This window comes from Pholis gunnellus (assembly GCF_910591455.1).
Source record: "Pholis gunnellus genome assembly, chromosome: 8".
NCBI classification, from domain to species: domain Eukaryota; kingdom Metazoa; phylum Chordata; class Actinopteri; order Perciformes; family Pholidae; genus Pholis; species Pholis gunnellus.
In genome coordinates this window covers 18961407-18987729 of record NC_136534.1, presented here as the reverse complement: position 1 = coordinate 18987729, position 26323 = coordinate 18961407, and the positions used below count along the sequence as shown (strand labels likewise).

At 40.2% G+C, this 26323-nt stretch overlaps 3 protein-coding genes across 5 annotated transcripts; 2 read left to right on the top strand and 1 right to left on the bottom strand.

The window, feature by feature from the left end:
- Positions 1 to 681: 681 nt before the first annotated feature.
- Positions 682 to 6914, top strand: tlr21 (toll-like receptor 21). Of its 2 annotated transcripts, none has more exons than XM_079165200.1 (3): positions 682 to 749; positions 1709 to 1781; positions 3354 to 6914. In XM_079165200.1, exon 3 carries the CDS (start codon positions 3489 to 3491, stop codon positions 6393 to 6395), a length of 2907 nt encoding a protein of 968 aa, XP_079021326.1. In that variant the 5' UTR covers positions 682 to 749; positions 1709 to 1781; positions 3354 to 3488; the 3' UTR covers positions 6396 to 6914. The 2 variants fall into 2 exon arrangements, with proteins under 2 accessions (XP_079021326.1, XP_079021327.1); XM_079165201.1 differs by having other exon boundaries at positions 698 to 749; positions 1709 to 1835.
- A 4178-nt stretch (positions 6915 to 11092) lies between these two features.
- Positions 11093 to 14435, top strand: pafah1b3 (platelet-activating factor acetylhydrolase, isoform Ib, gamma subunit). Of its 2 annotated transcripts, none has more exons than XM_079164750.1 (6): positions 11093 to 11160; positions 11621 to 11714; positions 12072 to 12161; positions 12316 to 12432; positions 12599 to 12721; positions 12983 to 14435. In XM_079164750.1, the coding sequence occupies exons 2-6, from the start codon at positions 11634 to 11636 to the stop codon at positions 13241 to 13243; spliced, it is 672 nt and encodes a 223-aa protein (XP_079020876.1). In that variant the 5' UTR covers positions 11093 to 11160; positions 11621 to 11633; the 3' UTR covers positions 13244 to 14435. The 2 variants fall into 2 exon arrangements, with proteins under 2 accessions (XP_079020876.1, XP_079020875.1); XM_079164749.1 differs by lacking the exon at positions 11093 to 11160 and adding an exon at positions 11297 to 11331.
- Positions 14436 to 16594: 2159 nt separating this feature from the next.
- On the bottom strand, positions 16595 to 24357 carry LOC306699900 (cell adhesion molecule CEACAM5-like). Its single transcript, XM_079164695.1, has 13 exons — positions 24205 to 24357; positions 23701 to 23991; positions 22466 to 22747; positions 22082 to 22345; positions 21062 to 21337; positions 20708 to 20959; positions 20045 to 20320; positions 19506 to 19757; positions 19116 to 19391; positions 18741 to 18992; positions 18356 to 18643; positions 17668 to 17919; positions 16595 to 17175 (listed from the first exon to the last, which is right to left on the bottom strand). The coding sequence occupies exons 1-13, from the start codon at positions 24257 to 24259 to the stop codon at positions 17087 to 17089; spliced, it is 3105 nt and encodes a 1034-aa protein (XP_079020821.1). The 5' UTR covers positions 24260 to 24357; the 3' UTR covers positions 16595 to 17086.
- Positions 24358 to 26323: the final 1966 nt, after the last annotated feature.

Below are 26323 nucleotides of genomic sequence, written 5' to 3'. Positions count from 1 at the left end.
AGACAAAATTTGTTTTTTGTGCATGCGATAACTGATGTGTGTCACCAGTTAACTGTCCCACGTGCTTCTTCCCAGGGCTCGGTGTGTAACGACTGGGTCATCATAGCCTGCCTGCCGCAGTGTGGACTGTGTCAGATGGCACGGGAGCAGAAGAGGAGAGGATGAAAAGACTGGACGTTGATTATAACTTAAACAAATACAAATAAAGAATATGTGGAAAATAACAAGGAAGACTTTTAACAGGTTAAAAATTAAAATGGACGACAATTAAAAATTAAAAAAATCTATATATCATAGATATATTTCACCAAAACTCTTGAACACTGACACTGACTAACTGTGATTAAATTGTTACGTAACAGACCAGTGAAGAAGAAAGAAATGAAGGACAATGACATTTATCTTACAGTAAATCTGTGGTGAATTTACTCTCATTCATTTTGGAATTAAATTATACCTGAAAACTACTTTTCTTGCACACAATGTTATTCAATAATGTATATCATGTATTCATCTAGTATCATATTAAAGGAGTAATTTACTTATGTTTAATTAACTAATGTATATTTATTCAGTATACAGTATTTCAATAAAAAAAAAAACTCTTGGGATTATGATGTTGTGACTGAAAGGAACAGAATGGGTTGCACCCATGTTCCTCTTCCTGATTTAGTGTGTATCCAAGATGTCCACGGTGCAGCGCAAGCAGCTCTCGGAAGAGGCAAGGTGAACAACATTCACTTGAACAGGTGAGGCTGTCAAGGCAAAATAATGATATTAATCAACAACTGGCAAGTATTTTTCTTAACAGTGTGAAAGATTGTAACAGTTTGTGTGTGAGATTATAAGAGGGTGACTACTATCACTGTTATTTTCAGGGGACGTTTCTGGGACAACAGATGTTTAAGACTAAAGAATACCTTCTTTAAAGTGTATGTAAATGTACATATAAATGTAGGACACATAATGGGAGGATGTTTATAACATAAAATGTACGAGGATTATTGACTAATGCTGCTGTTACTCATACAACGATTGACAAAATGTCGTAATAATTTAGTTGTCTGTCGTCCATTATTTTAAAAAGTATTCTTCAGGCCAAATTATTTGGCGTTTAGCCAATAATGTCCAGAAAAGATCTGTAATATAACAAAGTAGAAGAAATGTCAGGAGGTGCACGAGGAACACAACCACAGAGGAAAAAGGGATATGAAAACATCTTAAAAGAGGAAGTTATTCTTGTACGAAGTTCAGATTTCTCGGCAATAAAACAATGCCTCAGGTTGACATTATTGGGTTCTGTGACAAGAGACTATTACAGGAACCTGGTGAAACCTTTAACCCACTTTTTAGTGTACTTTCTCACTCGTTATACTCATTGTTATGCCACGTAACTTTCAACAATGGCCGCTCGATATACTACGTCACTTGCTCTGCACGACGCTCGCTGTAATACGTCAAGCGCGCTGCCCAAATGCAAAAACAATGTAAAAAAAAGAAAAAACATTCCCACTCAACGTAATATCCGTGGTTTGCAGAAACATTCAATGCCAAAACATGCTGAGGTCTGAGGTGTGCCGTGTATGGAGAAAGCTGCTTTCAAACTGTGTATCACAACAGTGGCTTTGAGGCTGTATAGCTTGTCAAACTTGAAAAACCTGCTAATAGTCTACTGCGACTTTAATCTTTTAATCTTCCTTGTGCGCAGGTTAGTCGTGACTGTCACTGCCATGGACTGCCAAGGATCTTGTGGACTATCATAGGCTCCTTCGTGTTAAAAGGTCAGTCTTCACAAACAGATGGGGCATCATTCTATGTGACCTGCTTGCAGTGAGGTAGGGATGATGATTTTTTCCCCCTTGAATATGGTCTGTGAACGTTCATCTTAATGGTTCCAGTAGTCTGCTTGGCTCTGAGGGCACATTCTTCCCTCACCAGGAGACCCTTCCTCGATTGTCTTTCTCAGTAGCATTTCCCTTTCAGTCTCTGCTCTGGTTTTATGTTGGTCATAACGCAAATAGGGAAATTCAATGACGTTAACGGGCACTTCTTTCATTAGCAGTTTTCTTTTTGTAAATTTCCATCAGAAGCCGGTGGGAAATGATCTCTGGTCAGTAGCAAATACTGACCCTTCAACATCCCCAGTCTTTGCAAAATCTTATAGTCTTTGACAAAACATTCTGTGACTTATGACACATTGTCTTTAGATATGAAAGGGTGTCAGTCTTTTCAAAGTCCTCTAGTGTATGGTAGGCATTAGTGTCACTGAGAGGTAAGCTGCTATACTGTATGTACTTGTGTCCATGCCTTCTCTGAGGCTGTTTCTCTGGCATATTTGACTTTACTGTCCGTTAGTGATTTAGACCATACCACAAGACAGATGCAAAGTCAGATAAAGACGTTTCAGTACGTTCACATCCTGCAGGCGCAGTCTTACGAAAGACCCAAAGCTTGTTGCCTCAGCCACAAAGCGTGGGTCCTTCAAGGTTACATTTAAATTTTTAGTCATTTTCTTTTATTGTTCTGCGGAGCAGCTATATGGTGTTTTTTGTACCAAAAGACCCTGGCAGTCCATGTAGAAGGAACTCATAATTTCGCAGACACTCCAACTCTTCCAACACCACCAAAATCTGTTTCTGAACAAATTTTAGACAAAAAATTGAAATCCAGTTGTTGAATCTTCACTCATATTGGAACCTATATCAGTGAAGTCAAGGCTAGTTCAGAGATAAACTCGTTTAGCGACAGAGTGTTGAGCGAGCTATTGATAGCACGGAGTCCAGTAAACAGCAGAGAGCGACAACAGGGATAAAGCCATCATATTTTCACATCTAGCTCTGTGAATAAAGACGTTATTTTGACCAAACCAGAGTTGGTTATTGTTGGAAGTGGAAAGATTAGGCCAACCAAGACAGATGTGATGAGTTTTCATTATAAAGTTTTAATGAAGTGTGTTTAACAAATCGCCGAGGTAAAATTACTCCAGGCAATGTACTATAGCTCAAAGAACATATTTAACATACCAGTGACACACAGTTTGGCTGTCTTGCAAGAAGGCGAACTTCACACCCACTGAGATTGCACCGAAAATCTCTATCCGCATATGGACCAATCACAATCAAGCATTGTTAAGCATCCAAAAAGGGTATTTGTTATCTCATAGTTCTAACATTGTAAACAAGTCTTACCAATGTGAATATTACAACATGTACAGTATGAATGGTGATTTGAATCTAAGGGTTGTGGTAGCAGCTCTGTATTAAGATTGGTCTGCTTTGAAAGATAGAAACGTGGTTTGAAAGTGCAAGTGACCGAACATGACGAGTGATATAAATTCTGCTCTCTTTCCTCAGATTCCTGCACCTGTTCAGTTGATTAACAAGAGGCCTCCTTCACAGACATTTGCCACATCGTACTCAAACAAACCAACAAAGGAACTGATTAAAGTCATTCAGAAGGACTATCTCTCTGATCTGAAACAAGACAAGATGGCAAGTGTAACTTATCAGCTGTTGTCAGTGACAGTCGTCCTTGGCGCTGTTCAACTCATCAGTGGTTACAGCTTCAAGAACTGCATTGAAGACCCGTACTCAAATCGACACAATTTCAACTGCGTCCGTCGCAAGGAAAAGAACATGCCTGCTATTATCAAGGACCTGCCACGATCTGCCATCAATCTCACCATCTCCATTAATCCTATTTGGCACATTCCCAACAAGAGCTTTGTTCACCTACCAAACCTTCAAGACCTCAGAATAGATCATAATCACTTGAGGCTCATCGATAAATTTGCTTTTCAAGACTTGCATCAACTTAAGTCTCTCAATTTGTCCTTTAACAACATATCGGAGCTCAACCCTTCTGTGTTTAAGGACCTACGCAGCCTCACCTTTCTCTCACTGACAAACAACACTTTAAAGTGGCTCCCCAAGGGGATTTTCTCCCCTCTTCTCAATCTGACCACTTTAATCATGAGACAAAACTTTCTGTCAAATTTTTCAGGGATTGCCGAGTCTGTGTCACATCTAAGAAATCTGAGCGTACTAGATCTTTGCTTTAACAACTTGACCTCTCTCAGCCATTCAAATTTTTCACTACCCAAATCCCTCATTACATTATATATATGTAGAAATAATCTGCTTAAATTAGGGTGTAAGGATTCGTTTCTCGGGTTCATCCAGCTGCTGGATTTGTCATACAATCCCATGCTCCATACGATGGCTTTTCAAGGACTTGATCTGAAGCATATAAACTATCTGCGTTTGCGTTCAACAAGTGTCAAGGTAGTGGAGCTTTTAAACATCAGCAATGTCAACGCAGGTCACGTGGATTTCTCTGGCACAGGTCTAAACAATGACGACCTGCTCATGGAGCTATGCAGATTGTTAAGTATAAAAGTGAAACGGATTACAAAGTTAGACCTGGGTGTTAATGGGATTGAGAATCTAACAAATGACACACTGCACTATTGTCCTAACATCACAGGGACTTTGGATCTATCCCGCAACAACCTGAAAAGCACAGGTTGTCTGGAGTTCCTCAATAAACAGAAATATATAAAGAGTATCAATGTAGAGCATAACCATCTCACCTCCCTCCAATCCTGTAAAACACAAAGTATAGTACATTTGAATAATCTGGAGGAGCTGAGCTATCGTTACAACCGCATCCTCTCAGTCGGTGCTTATGCTTTCAATTATGCACCAAATGTCAAGACGCTGGAGCTTAACATAAACACAATTGCTTATCTTGATATTAAAGCTCTCAAAGGGCTAACAAGGCTTGAGACACTACGTTTGGACAATAACCTTTTAACGGATTTGTTCGAACACACCTTTGAAGATAATCACAACCTCAAAATCCTTAACCTGCGGAACAATCGCATATCTGTCATTTTTAATGGGACCTTTCTCAGTCTGAGGAATCTGACTACACTGGACCTCGGAGGTAATAAGATCACTTATTTTCAGTCATCTGGCCTTGATGGACTAAAAAGTCTGTCCAAATTCTATCTAGATGGAAACAACCTGAAACAGATTGACAGTTCCCTCTATCGTGCATTTCAAGACACACTGACAGTGCTGGATTTGCAAAGTAATCAGATTCGCTTCCTCAACAACGAGATCATTTCACCCTTCATAAACCTCAGCAGACTCAGTGATCTGAAGCTGGATGGCCAGCGGCCCTTTGGCCTCACTGTTTTACCCAGCACTTTTCTCCGTGGCCTCCACTCACTGAAATCTCTGTATCTCACCAACAATAACATCTATCATCTTGCACCCGATGCCTTCGATGATCTGACAGGCTTACACTTCATCACATTGGATAACTGCTGTGTTGGGGTGACAAACCTACAACCAGGTGTCTTTAAAAATCTGAGAAATCTGACCAAATTGATTGTAGAAAATATGGGCATTCAGAACTTCTCAAAGGAGGTTTTTGGCAATCTCACAAAGTTACGCACACTGCAGCTCAACCGTAATGTTATGCAGAGCATGCCTGTTGATGCACTACAAAGTTTACCAAACCTCAACTACCTTGACATACGCAATACTCCTTTAAGCTGCACCTGCAAGAACAGCTTACTGCAAAACTGGACAGTAGAAAACCCACGTGTCCAGGTGGTCTATCTCTACAATCTGCCGTGCCCAAACGATGCAAAACTCAAATTCTACAACTTTGACACCAAAGTTTGTTATATAGATCTAGGAAAGTACCTATTCTTAAGCACAGCAGTTGTGATCTTTCTGTTCACAGTAACTCCTTTACTTTATGTCAAACTCTACTGGAAAATGAAGTACGGCTACTATGTGTTCCGTGCCTGGTTTAGTGAGCAGTGGCGCACACTCAGAGAAAAGGACGAGAATTGCGAATATGATGCATTCATTTCCTACAATTCCTCCGATGAACAATGGGTCATGGAGCAGTTAATGCCCAACCTGGAGGGAAATGGATCGTCTTTTAAACTTTGCCTACATCACAGGGACTTTGAGCTGGGCCGTGACATTGTGGACAACATCGTCTCTGCTGTGTATAACAGCCGGAAGACTATTTGTGTGGTGAGCAGGAATTTCCTAAGAAGTGAGTGGTGCTCTCTGGAAATCCAACTGGCCAGCTACCGACTCTTTGATGAGCACCGGGACGTTCTCCTGCTCGTGTTTCTGGAGGAAATCTCTCAGAGGCAGGTGTCGTCCTATCACCGCATGAGGAAAGTCATGTTAAAAAAGACTTATCTGCAGTGGCCTGGCTCAGACTGCACTAACCCCACACAGGCCCAAGAGCTGTTTTGGAATCAGCTACGTCGGGCAGTGAGAAGCGGGAGCAGACTAGAGACAGAAGAAGAAACCGGAAACATTGAGACTCGCACAACGGATGAAACTTACTTACTACCTTAAAAAGATTTGGCAATTTCATTTGTGATTGTCAAGACATTAAATGAATAATCGCATGTTCTGCTGCTGGGAGAGGGTCATTTAATGTGGTGTAATTGTGATGAACTGTAAGACGAATAATTTTTACGAGCATGAATCAGAAATGTTATTTAAATATCTTATGCTCAGTTTAATTAAACATTTAGCACGGTTTGATTTTGCACGTCTTTTATATTATTGCACGAATTGTACAAATGTGTTTAATTGCATTTAAATGTGGCCCACATACACAATATCAAATAGCTTTCACAATAGCACATTCTTGGTTAAAACGATTGGTCTGTAAAGAAATTCCCATTATAACGCTTGTGTTAAAGAAGATATGTGTACAGTTCTGCATATACATTTTTTTTCCAAAGATGCAAACGATACATAATCATGGGTTTCTATATCTCCGCTGCACATAGGACAAAAGAAAAAGAGGTAACTCTTGAGATTCCTGCTATTACTGTTACATTTAATATTGTGTTTTTAGTCAAATATGAGCACACTACATGTCATTTCGCTGACTGTGAACAAAAAAAAAATCTTGATGGTATGAATTAAGACAGCATTGTATTTTTTAATTAATAAATGTTCACAAGCATGTTTCTATGCAGCGCTTCACAACACATTAGTACAGTCTCATAGGAGGGAAGGACCAGTGTTCAGGGCTCGGGAAAGAAGAAAGGGGGGCTGCCGGGTCTCTTTCTAGGGCGTGAGATGGTGGGTAATGGGTCATGTCAGTGTGGTGGGACCTGAGGGGAGGGTGAGTTGAAGGATGACTGAACTGGCTCAAAGGTTGCAAGCTCTGCAGAGGATGGTGAATTTGAGCAGAGAAGGAGGGAGCGTAAGAGTATCTGTCAGTTTCAAATGGGTCTTTCTCGTGGGGGAAGTGCATTGGCTCTGCTGAACGTCTCTCTGGCAGCTGTGTCTGAGAAGGAAAGAAAGGCGGGATGTTGCTGCTACTGTATTGAGACCCACTGCTCCTCTCTGGAACTGCTCTGGTGTGGTTCAAAAAGCTGTTTTCAAAGGAATCAAACATAACAGCCTTGTTGTTCTTTGGCTTGTTGAAGCCGTCTTCCCAGTGCTGAGATACTGAGGCCTTTTCTTCCCAGCAGGAGGTGGGAGAGAACAAATGGTCACTGGTTGTACCTCGAGAGGGCTCAAACTCCATGCAGAACCGAGGAGAGCTAATAGGTCTGAGGATATCATCCAACAGGCTGACAGAGGTTTCCACCGGGCTTGTGAACCAATCAGCAGTCTTTACATGAAAACCAGAACACATTTTATTACCAGAGTTATGAAATAAATTATCTGTGGATTACTAAATGGAAGGCTAAGAGCTGGACCATATGTGAAATGAACTAAACTAAGAAAGTAACTTTAAGATCTTACCTGCTCCAGGTTTTGGCGTGGCTGTGGCCTGGACTTCCGGTTTAAAGGTCTACTTCCCATCATTTTGAAAGATGTGGTTTTCTGGCTGTCATAACATGGCTGACTCGCCGTGTCAGCTTGAAATGCTATTGCACCAAAAAGGAGACACAGCTGAAAAACTGCAGAGCATGAAGAACATGCAATACACTCCTGCTATTGTGAACAATTGACAGTTTGCGGTGATACATTTATGACATTGGGCTTGTAATGCGCCAATAAAGGCAACGAAGAAGAAGACAGAAAGCTAGTGAACACAGATGGAAACGATGAACGGTTTAAAATCTGCTTTGCAAATGTTTTACACAGAAAAAAATGCATTTGTCAGGCCTTAAAGATACACTCAATGTGAATAACACTGAATGTAAACATAACTTCTTTTAAGGTATTATCAATATTGAGGTAAAGTTGTTATTAATACCAATACTGAAGAAGTCAAAAACTCATAGTAAAAGGTTTAGGTTTTTAACATCAATAATGTTGGTAAAATGTGTTATTACTATTATGAGAACTTAACTACCATATCTCAATTATGATAAAACATACAGTGACATTGAGTTATCACTTAAAAACAACCCTAATGTTTCACAAATCACTGTTTGTTATGTTTATAATGAGAATCAGAGTTGTCTAGTATTTCCGTGCCTACCTGGAGGCAACAGCTCATCCATCATAGTCGGCTCCTGATCCTGGACTTTCTTTGTTGGAGCGACACCAAAGCTGAGGCCTCGCTGCACCTCAAGGAGGTTCTCCTGAAGCCGGGGTCCGTGCCTCTCCCGTAGAGCTTTCAACAGCACCTCCCTGCTCTCTGCCACCAGGTTTCTTCTCCTCAGAAGTGGGAACTGCAGACAGTCACACAAACCTGCTGCCACTGCACTAACGGACTTAGAAGTGCAGCGAGCGTCTTGTCTCCGGCGCTGGATGTCAAAGCTGTCGACAGTGTCTGAGCTGGAGAGCAGAACTGGGCTTGGGCTGAGACCATGAGCTGGTGTTTGGTGGACCGGAGAATCCTGGTTCTTTGGGGTGTGCTCCACAGTAGAATTCATGTGTCCCTTTGCCTTCTTGTTTAATGTCTTCACATTTTCTTTGACGACAGTGGGAGTCAGCTGGGACTCTTTGCCCTTTTCAGACATGAGAGGGCTTGTCTTCTTGCTCTTGATTATCACTACATCCAATGAGCTGTGTTTAGATGGCGAGACGCTTTTAAAACTTTCAGATGAAACATCGAGCTTCTTCTGCGGTCTCTGCCCCGGTGTAAGATCTGATCCCTGACTGATTTTCTCCTCTTTCTTCCGGCAATCATCATGGGCTGTTTTTTCTTTAAATGGCAGAACCTCATAAGTATCAGCACCCAATAAATCATGAGCGACGGACGGAGAAGGAACGTGAGATGTTGACGATGGATGTGAAGTAGAATTGTTCTTTTCTTGTCCTTGCCGTCCACTTTTCCCCAGTTTCCTCTGCTCACCTAACAAGCGCTCTATGTCGATAGACTTCACCTCGTGGTTGAACAGGCCGTGGTGTCCTATCAGGCGACTGTCCGTGATTATACTCGGCTCTTGTGCTGCAGGAATGACGTTTGGAAATTTCTCATTTCTCCTTGAAGCACAATGACAGCTACTATGACAGCAGTTCTGGAAATACGCCATGTCTTCACTCCTTTGGCGACGGCAGTGATGATGGTGATGTGCTTTGGACTTGGAGGCTTCTTTCCCGCCAGCTCTCATCTGACTCCTCTCCTTGCGGCTCCTCAGTCGTTTCATTCTGTCATTTGTTGAAAACATCTTTTCTTTGTCTGAAACAGCCCTGCCACACCCGTGGCTTGTGCTGCACCGGATTCTGAAATGTTTAAGTCTGTAGGAAATAGAGAACAAGACAGCTGGGCAACTTTTTCATCGACAGTGGTTGAATACAAATGTTGAGCATTGTGTGGGCCGTGACATTTTGGATCATAGATACTTAAAGTGTGGTATTTTTCTTAATAGATGTGTGGATTGTTTACCAGAGATAGACAATAGTTGAAATGTACGGGTAAACACTTAACGTGATCATTAACTGCTTCAACTGAGGATCCTCATAATGTGAGTGATACCTGCCTCCAGGTCCTTTTCCATAGAGTGCAATGTATAACACGGCAGTGCTGATTGACCTCTTTATTGTTTATGTATCGCAGCAGCTTGTGCTCTGTGATAAGGCCCATAAAATACACACACTCCGATATTTGCTGTTCTTCAGACCCAGTTAGCCATACTTTGAGAACATAAATAAATGCTAATTTTGTAGTTCACGATATTGCACAGGTGCGGACAATAGTGCACACATATCCTTTAACTGGTGATGGCATTTAGATGAACTTGATAAAATGATATAAACTGGAACAGCTGTTGGTTTACCGCAGTCTCTGGGGATTTTTTGACTGTTGACTAGATTCATAAAAACTGGACAATATCATGATCCTTCTTACAGTGGGTCTGGGCTGATCTGTCCCCTCTCCACTGAGCACATATGTAATCAACTTCCCATGATGGACAGAGCTGATATCAGAATGTCTCTGGTCAAAATGCAGAATTCACATCTCCACAAAATATTCAAATTGGCCCGCAAACGTTTTTCAGGCATGGAAACTTTAAATAAATAACCAGAGAAACTGTCCTTAAGTTGCAGTGGATGTAAATATTTTTAAAGCCACTATTTCCAACACATATATTCCACGCGTACCGTATAAAATGGCCTTAACTAAATGAAATATTCATACTGTCACAAAAAACCCCAGATATCCACTAAATAAATATTGCACATTTTGACTAAAGGCCAACAAAACGTTTGAATCTTCTCACTTAGTCAGAGATCAAGAACAAGTCAGTTAATGTAGCCTAGCTGTTAGCTTTAATAGCTCGTTATGTGGTTAGTTAACAGGTGATAATAACGTCAATCACCAGGTGCTCTTTTAATAAGTGCAGCACAGGTGTATGACTGTGTAGTATTTAGCTGTCGCTGATAAGAAACACAGCACTAACATTAACTTTAAGTACATGTCATGCGAGACAAACAGTACATCTGTCAAGAAACATTATTTTACACAAACCTAAAAGCGTAAATTAACAGCGCTACTTACCGACACTCGCTTTTTTCCCACTTGTAAATCTGTCGTTGCTCAGCAACATGTCGTAGTATATGCGTTTCTTTGCGCAGCAGCAACTCCCGCGAACACTAACGAGCTGGGCGAGTCCACTTTCAACGACGAGTAGGTAAAGCTGTCTCATCTTTTATATTCTCCTTCACTTGAACAATGTTTGATTTGTCATTTCTTTATCAGGTATGTTCTGTAATCGGACGTTAAGCATATATTACTAATTAAGTATCGCACAATTCTAAAATACACGTAAACATATATGTTGTTGCCCATGGACAACAATGGTATTGGCAACTATAGTGAAAATGTACTTCCTGAAACTGAATTGGGAGATGACGATTTTTTGATTTCATGGTAACCTATGTTCATTAATATCTCTAAATGTAGCCGCTGTATACAGCTCGTTCTTCCCCTTTCGCATGATTTAACGTTAATAACAACCTGCGTTCCCTGTGTGTCCGGTATCTCTGTTAAACTAGCTATACATCTATCTTGTGTTTCAGCATGTAGGCTAGCTACTGAGGCTAATTCTACCAACCTCCTTAAATGTAGCTAGCAGTTACAGCTATAGTCTGTGGATTATCGGTTTGTTTCCGTTGCAAAACAGTACCAACAACCCTCCGTGATTGCTTTCCCAACACAGATAGAGCCAAGTCATGAGTGCTGAAGACCCAAACCCAGCCGCCACACCCACTCCCTGTGTAGACACCCAGGGAGATGGACGATGGATGTCTCTGGTGTGTGAAACAATATTGCTCTTGAGTTTTCTGTTACTCCTCTAGGTTTTACATAGCTACAGAATAACAGCCAGGTTTTCCCAGTCTGCACTGTCGCTAATGTTCAGTTTTGTGACTATAACAAAAGGGATACATAATGCATTTGTAGACAGTTGATAAAAAAGGTTTTTTTTTTATAGTTTTTCATTAGATTGGCATGGGGATATTAGATCCACTGATGAAATCTACTTTCTTGTATTCAAGCTAATGTTTCCAATTTCAATATCTAAATCACAACAGATACAATAGGTACTTTTGTGTGTCTGAATGTATCATGTAGTTGATTTCTAAGTCTGTATATTTGTTTTTATTTTGTAGCACAACCGCTTCGTGTCTGACAGCAAAGACAAAGAACCCGATGTCCTGTTTGTTGGGGACTCTCTTGTTCAGCTCATGCACCAGTTTGGGGTAAAACATAAATCACACATATGACTGTGTCTGGTTCTGTATACAGAGTTTTGATAGTGTGTCTTGTTCTCATCATCTATCATCTATGCACGCTTTCAAATAGTGTGAACTTTGGTTTTCAACTCGTGGACGCTTTGTTGTGGTTTGTCTACAGATATGGCGGCAGCTGTTCTCCCCTCTCCATGCCCTCAATTTTGGGGTGGGCGGTGATGCAACACAACATGTGCTGTGGAGACTGAGCAACGGCGAGCTGGATAACATCAGCCCAAAGGTGCATATCACTGCCAAATATAGAGAACACGATTGTGCTTGATTACTCGCACAGTAGACTCATTGTGCTTATATTTATGATAAAAATCAAAATTCCAAGTGTACTGACCCTAAACTATTCCTGACATGTGCTCAGTCAAGCATTCCCTTCTCCTTTTTTGTTATAGGTTGTGGTGCTGTGGGTAGGAACTAACAATCATGGTCAGACTGCTGAACACATCTGTGAAGGCATCATGGCTATTGTCCAAGTCATCAAGAACAAGCTCCCACATGCCCGGACACTTGTACTTGTAGGTCTTTTTTTCTGATTCATTCCTTAACGGAAGTGTTTACCTACTCACCTGTGTGGGCATTAAAAATGACAAATGAAGTTCACGCAACCATCAGACTGCACAGTGACGCCATCCCTTTTAGTTCCATCTCAGCTTTGTGAGATTATGTAAACAATAGGCTATTTGGGCCGTTTGTTAACATTTAAAAAACTGAAATGGAGCTACATGTCAACATGCTGTGTCTATACAAACAATAACACCCATACATCTGTTTTCCAGGGTGTATTGCCCAGAGGTAAATCGCCAAATCCTCTGCGGGAGCGAAATGCCAAGGTGAACGAGCTGGTCCAGGAGGCTGTATTGTCACTCCCCCACGCCTCTTTCCTCAACGTGGACCCGGGCTTCGTCCACTCCAATGGTAGCATCTCCCATCATGACATGTACGATTACCTTCACCTGACCCCTCAGGGCTACCAGGCTGTGTGCGGACCCCTGCACGCCCATCTCAAGTCCATGCTGGACAAGCCTGCAGAGAACTGAGCAATAAGGGCACAAAAAAATTACACTACCACAGTGGTCCTCATCCCTGTTCCCAGAGAACATCACAATCAGCTTATTAACACTTGTATGATGGATCAAATCAGTTACTTGGGGCTAAGAGCTGCTCAAATTATTAGTGCAAGTCCTCTTCATGGCCAGGGTTGATGACCACTGTTACTGATAATGGGACCATAAAGGTTATTTTTTGTGTTTATGATACAGTCAAACAATTAAATGTGCTATGGTATAGAGAGACAAAGTCTTACCTCAATTCCCCGTTATCATCTGTTCCACTAGCTTTTGGTTTTCAACGTGTTTTTCCATTTAAAGGGTTATTTCAGTCCACTGCTGATGAATATGATGAGGGGAACTCCCTGTCTGTCATCCATGTGGGTCAGAGCCAGACAGTGAAATGACACTGGATGTCAGTTATACAGCGTCTGTAGGTCAAAACTTAAGTTGCTGCACTTGATTAAAAACGTTATTTATAACTGTGCCCCAGATCTCATCCTTTTGCCTGCAGCCCTCAAGAGACTATAAAAGCCCAATTTACCTCAGAATACAGACGGATATCTTCTTTTTCTTTTCTTCGACAAAATGCATTCTCTGCCTGAGGCGACTGGAACAGGAATTACTTGGAAAAGGTTGTGAGACTTTGGCTCTTTAGGTGCTAGGATATGTCTGGTTAAAAAAAAAAAAATGAGATACAAGAACTGCCCTTACCAGAACATTGCTGTAATTCATCATTTTGGTTTCACTAAGTTACGTTTATTTGGCAATGGCTTTATTTACTCTTGTGATGTCTGGTGTCTTTTGTATATGTTAATTTGAATGACCAAATGTTTTTGATTGACCATTACTGTTTACTTGCCTTTTATCATGTCACATGTCTCATTATTGTCCTTGTACCTTTTTGCTCCACGTATTGTAACAGCAACAGATTTTGACGCGAGAGGCTGCGTTGCAAACATTGATGTATTTCAGTAGCTTGTGAAGTTGTATAGATATATCTAAAGTTGCTTGTGCTTCAAGTTTAATCTCATCTGCAACGTAATGGCCAATCAGACCATTTCCAAAGGCTTTACTTCACACTAAAATGCTTCTGAGCCTCTTATAGAAGGATTGTGCTACAGAACTTGAATTATGCTTCAGGATGGCTGATTGTGTAAGAGATGGAAGAATGCATTAAATATGAAAAAGTGTTTTAGTGTCCCTTTGATTGATTGATCAGATCTGATACTAAGTAAGATAGATTGATGCATTGTCACTGATGCGGAGCTACATTGATATGCTTCAAAACTGAACAATGAGGTTCATTATGAGTACACATACACAGATTAGGTCCACAAGAGATTTATTGCTTTTGGTTGACTGCTTTCGTTTCGGTCCCAGACATGCTTGTGAGCGAAGAGCTGCATTTCTGTCACTTTAGCAGGGTGAACAAGTCTCGCTTTGCCCATAACAGTCATTACACATAATACAATACCCTGTACTTACAGTTCTGGCAGTTGTCTAGATTATAGCAAGCATGATCGTAAATGTGATAACTGAAGACTTTGACACATCATTTTGATTAATTGTGGGCCAATCCTGTATAGCAGGACATTTATAATTCACAATACAGCAACCAAGTTAGAGCTTAAATTCAATTTTGACACCTCAGTGTCCTCGTGTTGAGTGTAACAGATACATACCGGAGACAAAATTTGATCTCGGCTGTGTCTCAACGTGAGAAAGCATTGACACACCTAACTACTCAAAGTAAGATCACATAACAAGACCATGTGAGAAAAGTTCCTCTTGAAACTCAAAACACGGGCACATCTGGCATCCAAATGTTCTTTTAGTGAAAGTCAGTGTCATGTGGGTCCTTAAACTTCTCATGTCGCTGAGCCATTACTGACAACAGCAATCAGTCTTTTTGGCAAAGGTACATGTTTCCTCTTATTCACAGTCACCCACTGTGAAAGGTGCAGGTTGGGCAGGCTTCATGCTTCATATACCTGGCAGTTGATGAATGTGCCACGGCTAAAATTTCCGACATCAACACCATCCTTTATAAAGCGCCACAACAACAACAACCATTTCATTCCCTCACTGGGGCTGAAGGTAGCGCACATGCACGATTTCTTTACCTGGACTGACTGTATTGGACTGGCTTAACTACAACATGGGCTCAAGGAGGTTTTTGCTGTTGGTTCTTGTACCGCTTGTATTTACTGATCACAGCCAAGGTATTGTATACTTTATCAGAATGAGACAATGTACAGGGTTAGAAAAGTATAAAATAACATCGTGTGCGTTTTATTTTGTGATTTGTTTTCCTCATTTCTTAAAGGTGTTCCTGAGACACATGCAGAATCATTGGTTGTCAGCAAATTCACAGATGGTTTGTGAGATTAATGTTTAAAACACATTTTTAACAAGAGTGGCTTATTCTTTTTCGAGTTTTGGCATTTGCATTACTTAATTAAATCAAATTATTATTCGTAATCTTTTTTTTTTTTATCAAGTTTGATATCAATTGTGTTGTAGTCTTTGCTGTTGGAGAACCGCTGACCACTGCAAATCCAGTCAACATCAGAAGACAGCGCACCAGACTGTGTAACTGTGAAGTTGAAAGCAGCATTATCAAAGGTGTAGAGTGAACAAAAAAGCCCCTATTACAGCATCTCATCTGTTTATATGTAATCAGAGCCTGAGTATCAGCGTGTTATCCTAACCCATTCTGCTCTTTTGTCCTTTTGTATTTGGGTCACCTAGTAAAGGGAAGCGAGATTGTGAATAATCGCTGTGTTTGTCAGCAGTCTGGCAGGCGCAACGGCAAGCATGGAAAATGTAAGTTACATATATTTTTTTTTGAAATTCATAAAATAAAGTAAAAAGTGAGATCAATCTTGCATTCAGTAAATTCCCCTGGCTTAAACTGAAAGGTGATTATAAATTGAAATACTCTTCAGAAGTGAGATTTTTAAATATTTTGGAGGGTGAACTTAATTTGTTTTTTTTCTCATCCTGTTGCTTCATCTGTCTGGATTTATTCAAACCACCATTGAAAACAGTTTGCCAGAGGAAAAAAAATAAGAATCTGAAAAGGTGCAGCTGGCTTTTGAAAAAAAGAGGGGAAAAAGGTCCGAAGGGCAGGAAGCGCGGGAGGTTCAGGACCAGTGTCCCTATATGAACAACACTAGAAGAACCGTATACACACATATCATTACACAGTATATATCGATGATAATGCAATGTTTACTGTCATACATATTTCATTTATGACAATGTTTCCCTCACGAAAGCTTGCAAAGACACTGTGTCCTCCAAAATAAAAACGTTCCCACACAATTGATTCTGTTGATTATTTATTGATTAAGAAATAAATACCGTGAATTAAAGCATGATAAGACTTACATTTACTTAGTATTATTGCGCATAACAAAAAAGCTGCTGGTGTTCAGACTGAAGAATTGCAGTTTGTACCAAAAGAGTATGCAGGTATTTTAGAGTAATACACTTGTTAAACTATGCAAATGTTAGAAATATTTGATAAAAACTACCTCAAGGGTAGTAATAACAACAACAACGATCACAATAAGACTAACAACTATTTACTACTTGCTGATAATAAAAACATTTAACAGGCAATACAATAAGAGGAAAATAAAAAGGAAATATATCTAACAACAAACTATTAAATTAATTGAAGGCTGCCTCTTTTCAGCAAAAAAACAAAAGAACTGATAAAGTGGCATCAGATTGTTGATTATACAGTACAATTGTTTTAATTTTCCAATAAGCTTTCAGAGCAAGAGGCCTTTCAATCGGACTGTATTTCTCAGTGCAGAGGACTCAGTTGAACAGCACAGGGACAGACAAAGCAAACAGACCCATCATCAGCAGACCACCTTGGGATGGGAAGCGGAGGGCGGAGGCGTGAGCTAAGAGAGAACAGAAATGATGACAAATCAATCACATGTTACATTTAATACAACATGAGATATCTTTAGTTGTATAGCACTTATTCTGGTAGTGTTTTAACTGTAGTAATTGTGTGTAAATATCTTTATTTTTCAAATATTCCACATAAAGCCAGCTTTTCCTGAAACAACGCAAATAAACAAAAACATTTTAAAGATGATCAAAAGATTGGATTTAGTTTTAATCAAAAGGTCTTTCACACCAAATGCAATAACTTTTCTGAATTAATAAATGCCAATCACACTGGAAGAATGTCTGTTATAGTTGTCTACTGTGCATATTGTGCTATTTATTGTATGTACTGTGATTTACTATGATGTGTTTTAATCAAACGTTGAAGCCAAAGGCAAATTTCAACATTTGTGGACAACAAAGAGGATTATTATTATTCATATTTTGCTTGTCAGCTAATCAAATATCATCAAATGACTTTTGAAGAAAGGCTCACTCACCAGTGATAGTAAAGGCTTTAGTTTGGTACATTGTGATATTGGTCACAGGGTTCGTCGCCTTACATGTGAAGTTTCTCTTATTCTTCGCAAGGAAAGTGATGACAGAACCCGTCATTTCAACCGCTGATGACTCATCGTTTAAGAACCAGTGGAAGTCACAATCTGGCCGAGAATCCGCAGAGCACGTCAGGGACAAGTAGAGATCATGTTTTGTTAAATATGGAACAGAGATATTCACACTCAGAGGGCCATCTGCAAACACACAGAGAGGAGGAGTTGGTCAGAGACAAGCCACATATGTTCTGAACAGCATTTCAATAACCCATTCAGGTATTTTTGGTCAAACTGAAACCACTGTACTTTTACAGTAAATATTTTGCTAAATTTCAATCACAAGCTCAGTAAATCTGTTTTTGTAAAACCCACTTCGTCCCATGATCAACAGGGTGCTCATGTGTGAGTTAATATCATTGGTAAAGATAGAGGCAGTTATTGAGGAGGTGATGTTTGTGTGTCACACCTGATCATACACCAAATTACATAAAATGATGCATTTGGTTTTTCCTTTACACTACCGTCAGGGATTTACGTTCACGTAGTTTTCATGCCACATGTGTTAGATTTTCTTAAAAACCTGTTAGAATATACTGAAAAAAAAAAAATCCCTATCTTTTTCTATAACACTCACAGTTCACCAGGAGCATGTATTTGGGGCTTTTGTGTGAACCAGCCTGATTGGTAGCCACACACTGATATGTCCCCTCATTGTGCAAGGTCACCGGAGTGAAATGCAGCGAGTTGTTTTCAATGTGGTAGGACATGTGAGGCTCTGCGACGGAGTGCGTCATGTTCAGGTGCATGTTGTCCTTCATCCAGTAGATCATGTCATAGGGCCCAGTGACGTCACAGGTGAGAGTGAAGTTTTTAGAGTTTATTGGAACTGTGTTGTTTCTGATCATCACTGACCCTATTGCCTCTGTGGACAGAAAACACAGCGGAAATCCATCAGTATTGGATCGCTTGTACAGTGACCCGACATGCATTGAAGGAGTCAAACCCATCGATATTCTTACCAATGACTGTGAGCATTTTGGATTCTGTGACGTTCTTTCCCGTCACATCATTGTAGGCCATGCAGGTGATTTCTCCACTCATATTTAGCGACAAAACGTCAGTTGTAAACATGGAAGAATTGGCCACGTTGGAGCCATTGAACCACCAGCTGAACTGACTGGGAGGCATCGACATGGCAGAACAGTGGAAGACCGCGTTTTGTCCCGTCTCAGCAAAAGCCGGCCCATGAATCATTGGTGTTTTTGGTCCAACTGCAACAACAAAGGAGTGGACAGGCTCTCTTGGTAACATATGTATTGAAATAACTTCAGATGATGCACAGTTTATGAAACTGTCAGTTACAGTGAAATAAATCATTTTTAAATGTTACTCACAGTTCACAAGAAGCATGTACGGAGGGCTGGTCATGTTCCAAAGAGCATTAATAGCCACACACTGGTAGTGTCCAGTACCATCGTGTTTGAGTGGGTTGAAAGTGACTGTCTTGTTATCCGAGGAGAAAACAGTTGTGTTGTCTTCACGCAGTGGCTCACCATTTTTCATCCAGTAAACATGCTCAACCGTTCCAGTCACATTGCATGTTAGCTTATAAGAATAACCCTCTATGGCAGGATTCATCGGTGTTTCCACATGTATATACTCTGGTAGATCTGAAAAAAATAAAATTCACAACAGTTAAATAGTTTTCGCCTGTGCCACCTTTCCTATTTGTCCGTGGCAAAAACATTTTTACAGAAACATAAAAATGGCAATCCAAGTCTCACTCAAAACAGTGAGCATCGTGTATGTAGTGCTGTTTTTGCCGGTGATGTTGTTGAAGACCATGCAGGTGTACATCCCAGTCATGTTTTTGGTAAGAGGTGGTGTGACGTAATCGGACGTATTGGCCACTAGAGAATCATTGAAGAACCATTTGTAGGAGCTAGGAGGGTTTGATGGTGCGTGGCAGCTGAATGTAGCATTCGCTCCCGTCTCTGCGGCATTTGGTCCCATGATAGTTGGCATCTTCGGTCCATCTAAACACAAAAGTATTTCCTTTAATCACCTTCATTGAAAACAGGTCACACGGCTGTCAAGACATTGAAACAATGCAGAACCGTGGATGGATGGTATTTTGTGATAAATCTACTAGATGTGGCCACATTTTCCAGAACTGAACTAAAACTGCAGTATTAAAGTATTTGGGGTGGAATTCTTCTTTGGTTTTGGTTGAAGTCATCTCTTTCTTTTTGACGGATTGAAAAAGTCCTCCCCTCATAAAGGATAATAGGGAGTTAGGGTAAACCACATGTTGAATACTCACAAATAACCTCCAGCGCGAAGATTTCACTGGATGAGTTGCTGAGTGGGTTGGAAGCTACACACTGATAGTTCCCATTGTCGGAGCTCATGACAGGATCAAAGGTCAGGGTGGCGTTGTCCATTGAGAAGTTTGTTGTATTGTCAGCATTCAGTGGGTACGAACCATTCATCCAGGTAATAGACTCAACACTTCCAGCTGTCTCACAGGTTAGAGTGAAAGTGTGGTACTGGATTGGCTGAGGTCCGACAATCTTTATTGACGCCATGGTCACTGGAGCTTTGGGAAGACAGAAATAAAATGGTGGCTCTATAATATGTATGATACACTGGCTGTTTTGTGATTTTTATTTTTGAAGTAGACTTAATGAATATCAAGGAATTGGTTTGACATGCTATTTGCTATGAGAGCATTGATAACACTCTTTCTGTTGGGTATGAATCTCTAGCCTAGAGCTTTTTAGCTTAGCATAAAGACTGGGGACAGGGGGAACAGCTAGCTTTGCTCTATCCAAAGGTAAGAAACTTTCCCTACTATCACATCTAAAGCTCACTGACCCCTGATATTTCATTTGTTTAATCTGTACAAAAACCAAAGTGCAAAAATGACACGTTGCGGTTTTGGAATGAATGAGCATATTTCCACAAAATGTCAAACTATTCTTACCCAAAACAGTGAGCATCGTGTAGGCAGTGCTGTTTTTGCCGGTGATGTTGTTGAAGGCCATGCAGATGTACTTCCCGCTCATATTTAAGGTCAGAGGTCCAATCACTAAATTTGAGGTGGTAGCCACCGGGGAACCATTGTAGTACCAGCTGATGCGGCTGGGAGGATGAGAGGTACTTGAGCAGTTGAGGGTTTCCAGTGTTCCTGTCAGAGCCATGGATTGCCCCGCGATCATCGGTTTCATTGGGCCAACTTTTAATATCAGACAATAAATGAAAGAGGTTATATTTTTTTTACGTTACTATTCTTTGTGTATCTGCAAATAAAGAGTGAGTTAGAGATTAAAATACTTACAGTTTACGTTAACTGTGTAGGGGCTGCTGGTCATGTTGCTCACAGAATTAAAAGCCTGACACTGATAATCCCCGTTATCTGAATGTTGGACTTCGGTGATAATCAATGTCTTGTTGTTCATCTCAAAGAAGGTTGTATTGTCAGCTGTAATAAGTTGACCGTTCCTCTTCCACTGAATGCTGGCAACAGATCCATCCACTTCACAATGCAGACTGAACGGCTCATGAAGTATTACAGGTCCACCTGTGTGATTCACCACAACTGCTACTATTGGCTCTATAGGAGGAGAAGGGAATTAAGTAATTGAAAGTCACACATGTACGTGGGTTGGGTGAATGACATATGACATTGACAATTTTCAAGAAACAGTTTCACATTTTGGGGAATACACTTTTTTAACCTTTTTCTTGCCAAGAGTTAAATGAGAATATTGAGAACTCTCCCATTTCTGTCCATTAAACATACTGCCACAATCAAGAGCCAGTTAGCTTAGCTTAGCATAAAGACTGGAGACAGGGGGACACAGCTAGCCTGGCTCAACCCCAAGGTAAAATAAAAATAAATCTGCACACCTGCATCTCTAAAGCTCACTAATTACCACTTTATATCTTATTTCTTTATTACATCTAAAAAAGTGTAAACATATATCTCAAATGGTTGCCTGGCAACATCGCGGTTACAACAAGAATTCTGGAAGTCACAGGCAAGAAATAGTCAAGCAGTAAATCAGCAACTATATGGTTTTACACTTCGGTATTTGCATGGATTGAGCAAAAGAGATATAATGTCTTGATTAGTGAGCTTTAGAGGTGCTGTTAGGCAGAGTCAGGCTAGCTCTGAGTCAAACTTAACTAACAGGCTGCTGTCTCCAGGGTCAATTCTATAATCTAGCTCGCTGCAAGAAAGCAAATAAGCACACACACCACAAAATCTGTTCTTTAAAATAATCTAAATGTCTTTGCTAAGGGAAACAAAAGGTGCAAAAAATGACCCTCCAAAATACCACAAATCCAACCTTACCCATAATCCTGATCATTGCACTTTTGCTGCTGCATCTCAGCGTTACTGTGTTGTGAAATACGCATTGGTAATTTCCTGAGTTGCTCTCTGTAACTGTCTCCAGTTGAAGGTGTGGGCCAGACTGATTTAGGTACATCCCATCAACCATCCACTGGATCATCGCCGGAGGGCTGGAGTCCGCTGAGCATGACAGTGTGATGTTAGATCCTGTTATGTAGGTGGACCTCATGGGCATGATCACCATCGTTGTGTTACTTGGACCATCTGATGAAACAACAAGAGGGAAATTGTGTTAGGGGTTGATGTTGAGTGATTGGAGATTTTTCAGGCCTTTATACAGTATGTATTTACTGTTTATATAAGCTCTCTTTAGTGCAAACTTACAGCTGATGTTCAGATATACAGGGAGACTGCTTTCATGGCTCAAACCGTTGGACACATTGCACCTGAACGACCCCTCGTCATAGCGGGTCACCCCGACCATGGTGAGAGTGGCACCTCCATCGCTGAGCTGTACTGCCCCGCCGGCTGTGACCACAGAGCTGCCATTCAGCCAATCATAAGACAGGGACGAGCCGTTGAGCACAGAGCACGTGAGAACTGCTGTGTCATTGAACTCCACCAGGTTGGTTGCACTTGCCCTCAGAGTCACATTTGAAATAGGCACTGCAAAGGAAGGAAATAAACAATTTAGCAAGTTTTGTGGAAACATGGGATTGCAGTGGACATGAGATGGTGTGTCCTCTTTTAATAGTGAGCAGAGGTGGAAACATGACTCTTATGACTTGAACTGAATTCTGATCCAAGCCAAAGTTATAATTAGCCTCTCTAGCGGCATCGCTGAATAGATGGCAATATTGGTCTGATGTTCTGCAAGTCCACCACTTGGGTGGGGACTGAAATATCTCAACAACTTTTGGATGGATTGCCAATGTACTTTGCACAGACATTCACATCCACCTGAGGACACATTGTAATCACTTTGATCTCTTAACATTTCCTCCAGTACCATCATCTGGTCAAAATCTTTATTTGGCGAGTATTTGGCCAAATTAATTCTAAAAATCAGTTATACTTTGCTTTAAGGTAAGTGTTTGGGATACTAATATGATAAGAAACACTGACAATAGCATTTAGTTGAAGTACAGCCTCAGAAAGCCACTAGATGTAAACTCTTAGTAATGTTTAGACTGTACTTCACTCATCTTAAATTGACTAAGAGTAGATTGGACTATTAACTTTTTGTGACAGTATTATTGGACTAACTCCAATATGTTTTAATTAATATACTGTACGTTCATGCATGTTTGGTGATTCAGAATGTTTTAATTATATCAAAACTAAAATAATTTCAGTCAAAATGTCTTACTTATTTAATTTGAAGACTGAAGCTAAAGCCATGAGACCAACGTGGGACTTGAACAAAGCTGACAAAATCTCCCAAATGTTGCAGGCAAGGTGACCGTTATAGCTCAAGACTTCCACGCTGCATTAGTCTTTTGTCTATGAGTATGCAAGTTTGAGTATATAGACTGAGCTTTAACTAATATACAATAGTGGAATGTGAGCAAATACATCAAGGAGTGAGTCAACATGAAAAGTGATAAAGTGGTCCTTACCTTGGACTGACAGCGTTAACTGGGCACTAACAGAATCCACTGAGTGTAATGTGTACAATCCAGAGTCTTCCAGCTGTACTGAACTTATAGTCAATGATGAAAAGGTTGAATTGAATGTAACTCTGTCAATCCAAGTGGGGAATATGAGTGGATTTCCTTGGAATATCAGCACAATGAGATCATTGTCGAAGACCCACGCCCCTGAGGTGACATTTTCCTGGCTGAGAAGTGTGACATTGCTGCCCACTGGTAACGGGTTCTCAGAGGCATGTATCTTCTGGATAGATGTAGCTAGAAACAGAAAGCAAGGAACACTCAGTCACCCTTAAAAGTAGTTATCATCTACATGCATATATTAAATACTAACACACCGGTCAAAGCACATAAAGTAGCACATTTAGAACTTTCTTTCAATCAGTACGATCTGTAAAATGTCTCCCTTGTCTGAACTGAATTAATATGATACAAAATGTTAAATGAATTCAAGTTCAAAATAATTCTTACCTGTTGCGAATGTTGTCGTGAACAGAATCAGGGCAAACACCAGTGGAGACTCCATTTCACTCTCAGATTTATTTTTGGTTGGAGTCTTCCTTGCCAGCTAAATGGACTTGACTCTGGCTGTGATAAAAATAAATCTGGAGGTATTGTATGGTCACAGCCGACTTTTGATCAGCAAATGTTTGCTCTGCTTTCCTCAAGCGTTCTGTTCTCATGATGTAAGCGCTTACCCCTACCATCAGTCCTATGCCACACCTTATTTTGCCCTTGTCCACACCAAGGCGTGTCCATTTACTGTAAACCTCGGCCGTTCACAGCAACTTTTAACCAACCAGAGGAGGGGATCGGGATATTTTGTAAGTGTGCTCTAAAACTATGAAGTTTAACAAAAGCGAAAACCCATTTAGTGGAGTGTTGGTTCTCTGATGCAAAATATACTGGGAGGCTACACAACACGTCTTCCCACGATGTCGGTGGAACAAAAGACTGAAGGACAAAAAGTCATTGAATAGTTGGTCTTATAAAGTCAATTAAACATTGAAATCCTGTTAAATATTCAACACCGGTCACTCCACATCTTTACCAATAAATGTCTCGTCATTGAACAATTTAGCTTTTATTTGAAAACCAGCTGCATCATGAACAACAACATTGACAGGATTTAATGGAGGAATGTCACTTTGCTAGATGTTTCTTTCTCTCTCTTAAATGTAACCAAAGAGCCATCAACATTTTATCTTTGTTCACCTAAAAAGAATATCAAAATGTTTCTATATTTTCCTTAGTTTCTTTTGAGTTCAGCCACAGGAAAATAACATTTCCTCATTGTTTAAGACTGCATTTAAATCAGCAACATGTAGGGCAATTGTTTGTTATTTTATTTTCAAACACATAATCTTACTTAAATAATGAGAGCAATTCTAGAGGAAATCATGAGTGCTATATGTACATGAATGACCAACAAAAACATAATGATACAACACTTAGTCTGTGTAGGGGCAGTTTAACTAAGCATAAGATTAGATTGGATGTTTGAGGTATGCGGTTGTGCAAAGTGTTTTATCAGCCAGAATTCGTTGTTTGATTATAGTTAACATATTACAATATATACATACCAAGCCAAACACAGAAATATTTGAAATGAGTAATGTTAATCAAATCTGCTTATAATAATATTCAAATTAAAAATGAAACATTTCAGGACACAGGAATTGGTTTTGATTATTATTTTTTTGATTATTGCTTAAAGTTTCACTGGCTTTGATATCATTGTATCGGAGTCTTTCATGGATTGGATGAGCCACTGACATCTGTGAAAGAGAGGCTGTCGGGGTTTTGGGAAAGACTGGTGGATGGACCCAAGCGCAGAGAGACACGGGAGAAGAAGGATTTGTTGGACGAGTATTTAATAAGAAAACCAAAAAATGTCCAAAGTAAAAGTGGCAGTGCAAGGAAGTCCAACAAATGTGTAACAAACAAAATCCAAGGGAAAAAACAAAGACGGGATGAGGATATCAAAAAACAATCAGGAGGGAAACATGACAAAACACAAAGCAGAGCTGAACAGGAAAAGGGGCAACACAAGGAACATACCATGAATGATCTTATTCAGGCAGCCCAGAGCACAGCAGACCAGGTAACGTAACAAATGAACCAACAATGAGACAGGGGACACACAGGGCTTAAATACACTGGGAAGGTGCAGGTGATGAGACACAGCAGGGTTCAATCAAGGGCGGGGCAGAAAATCACAAAGGCGGGAAATAGACAAGGACAGGAAGTGAAGTGAAGACAGGACAGGAGGCATGGAAAGTCAAAATAAAACCAATAGATAAATAATAAGACAATAAAATTTTATAGAACCAATAAAACCCAAAACCGTGACAGAGGCAGTCATTCGAGTTATTAGTCATGTTAGTTATATTACTTTAAGTGAGTTCGTTAAATTTAAGTAAAGCTGAATGTCAGTGTAAATCTTCATTAAGTAAATTCCTTTTCCCTCAAAACTTATTTGGCAAAACAAATTAGTTATATATATAAATAGTTCAGAACAGGATCGCTTGTATATGAATTGATTAATCAATAAAAGCAAAATCAAAAATGCCAGAATTCACTGGTTCCA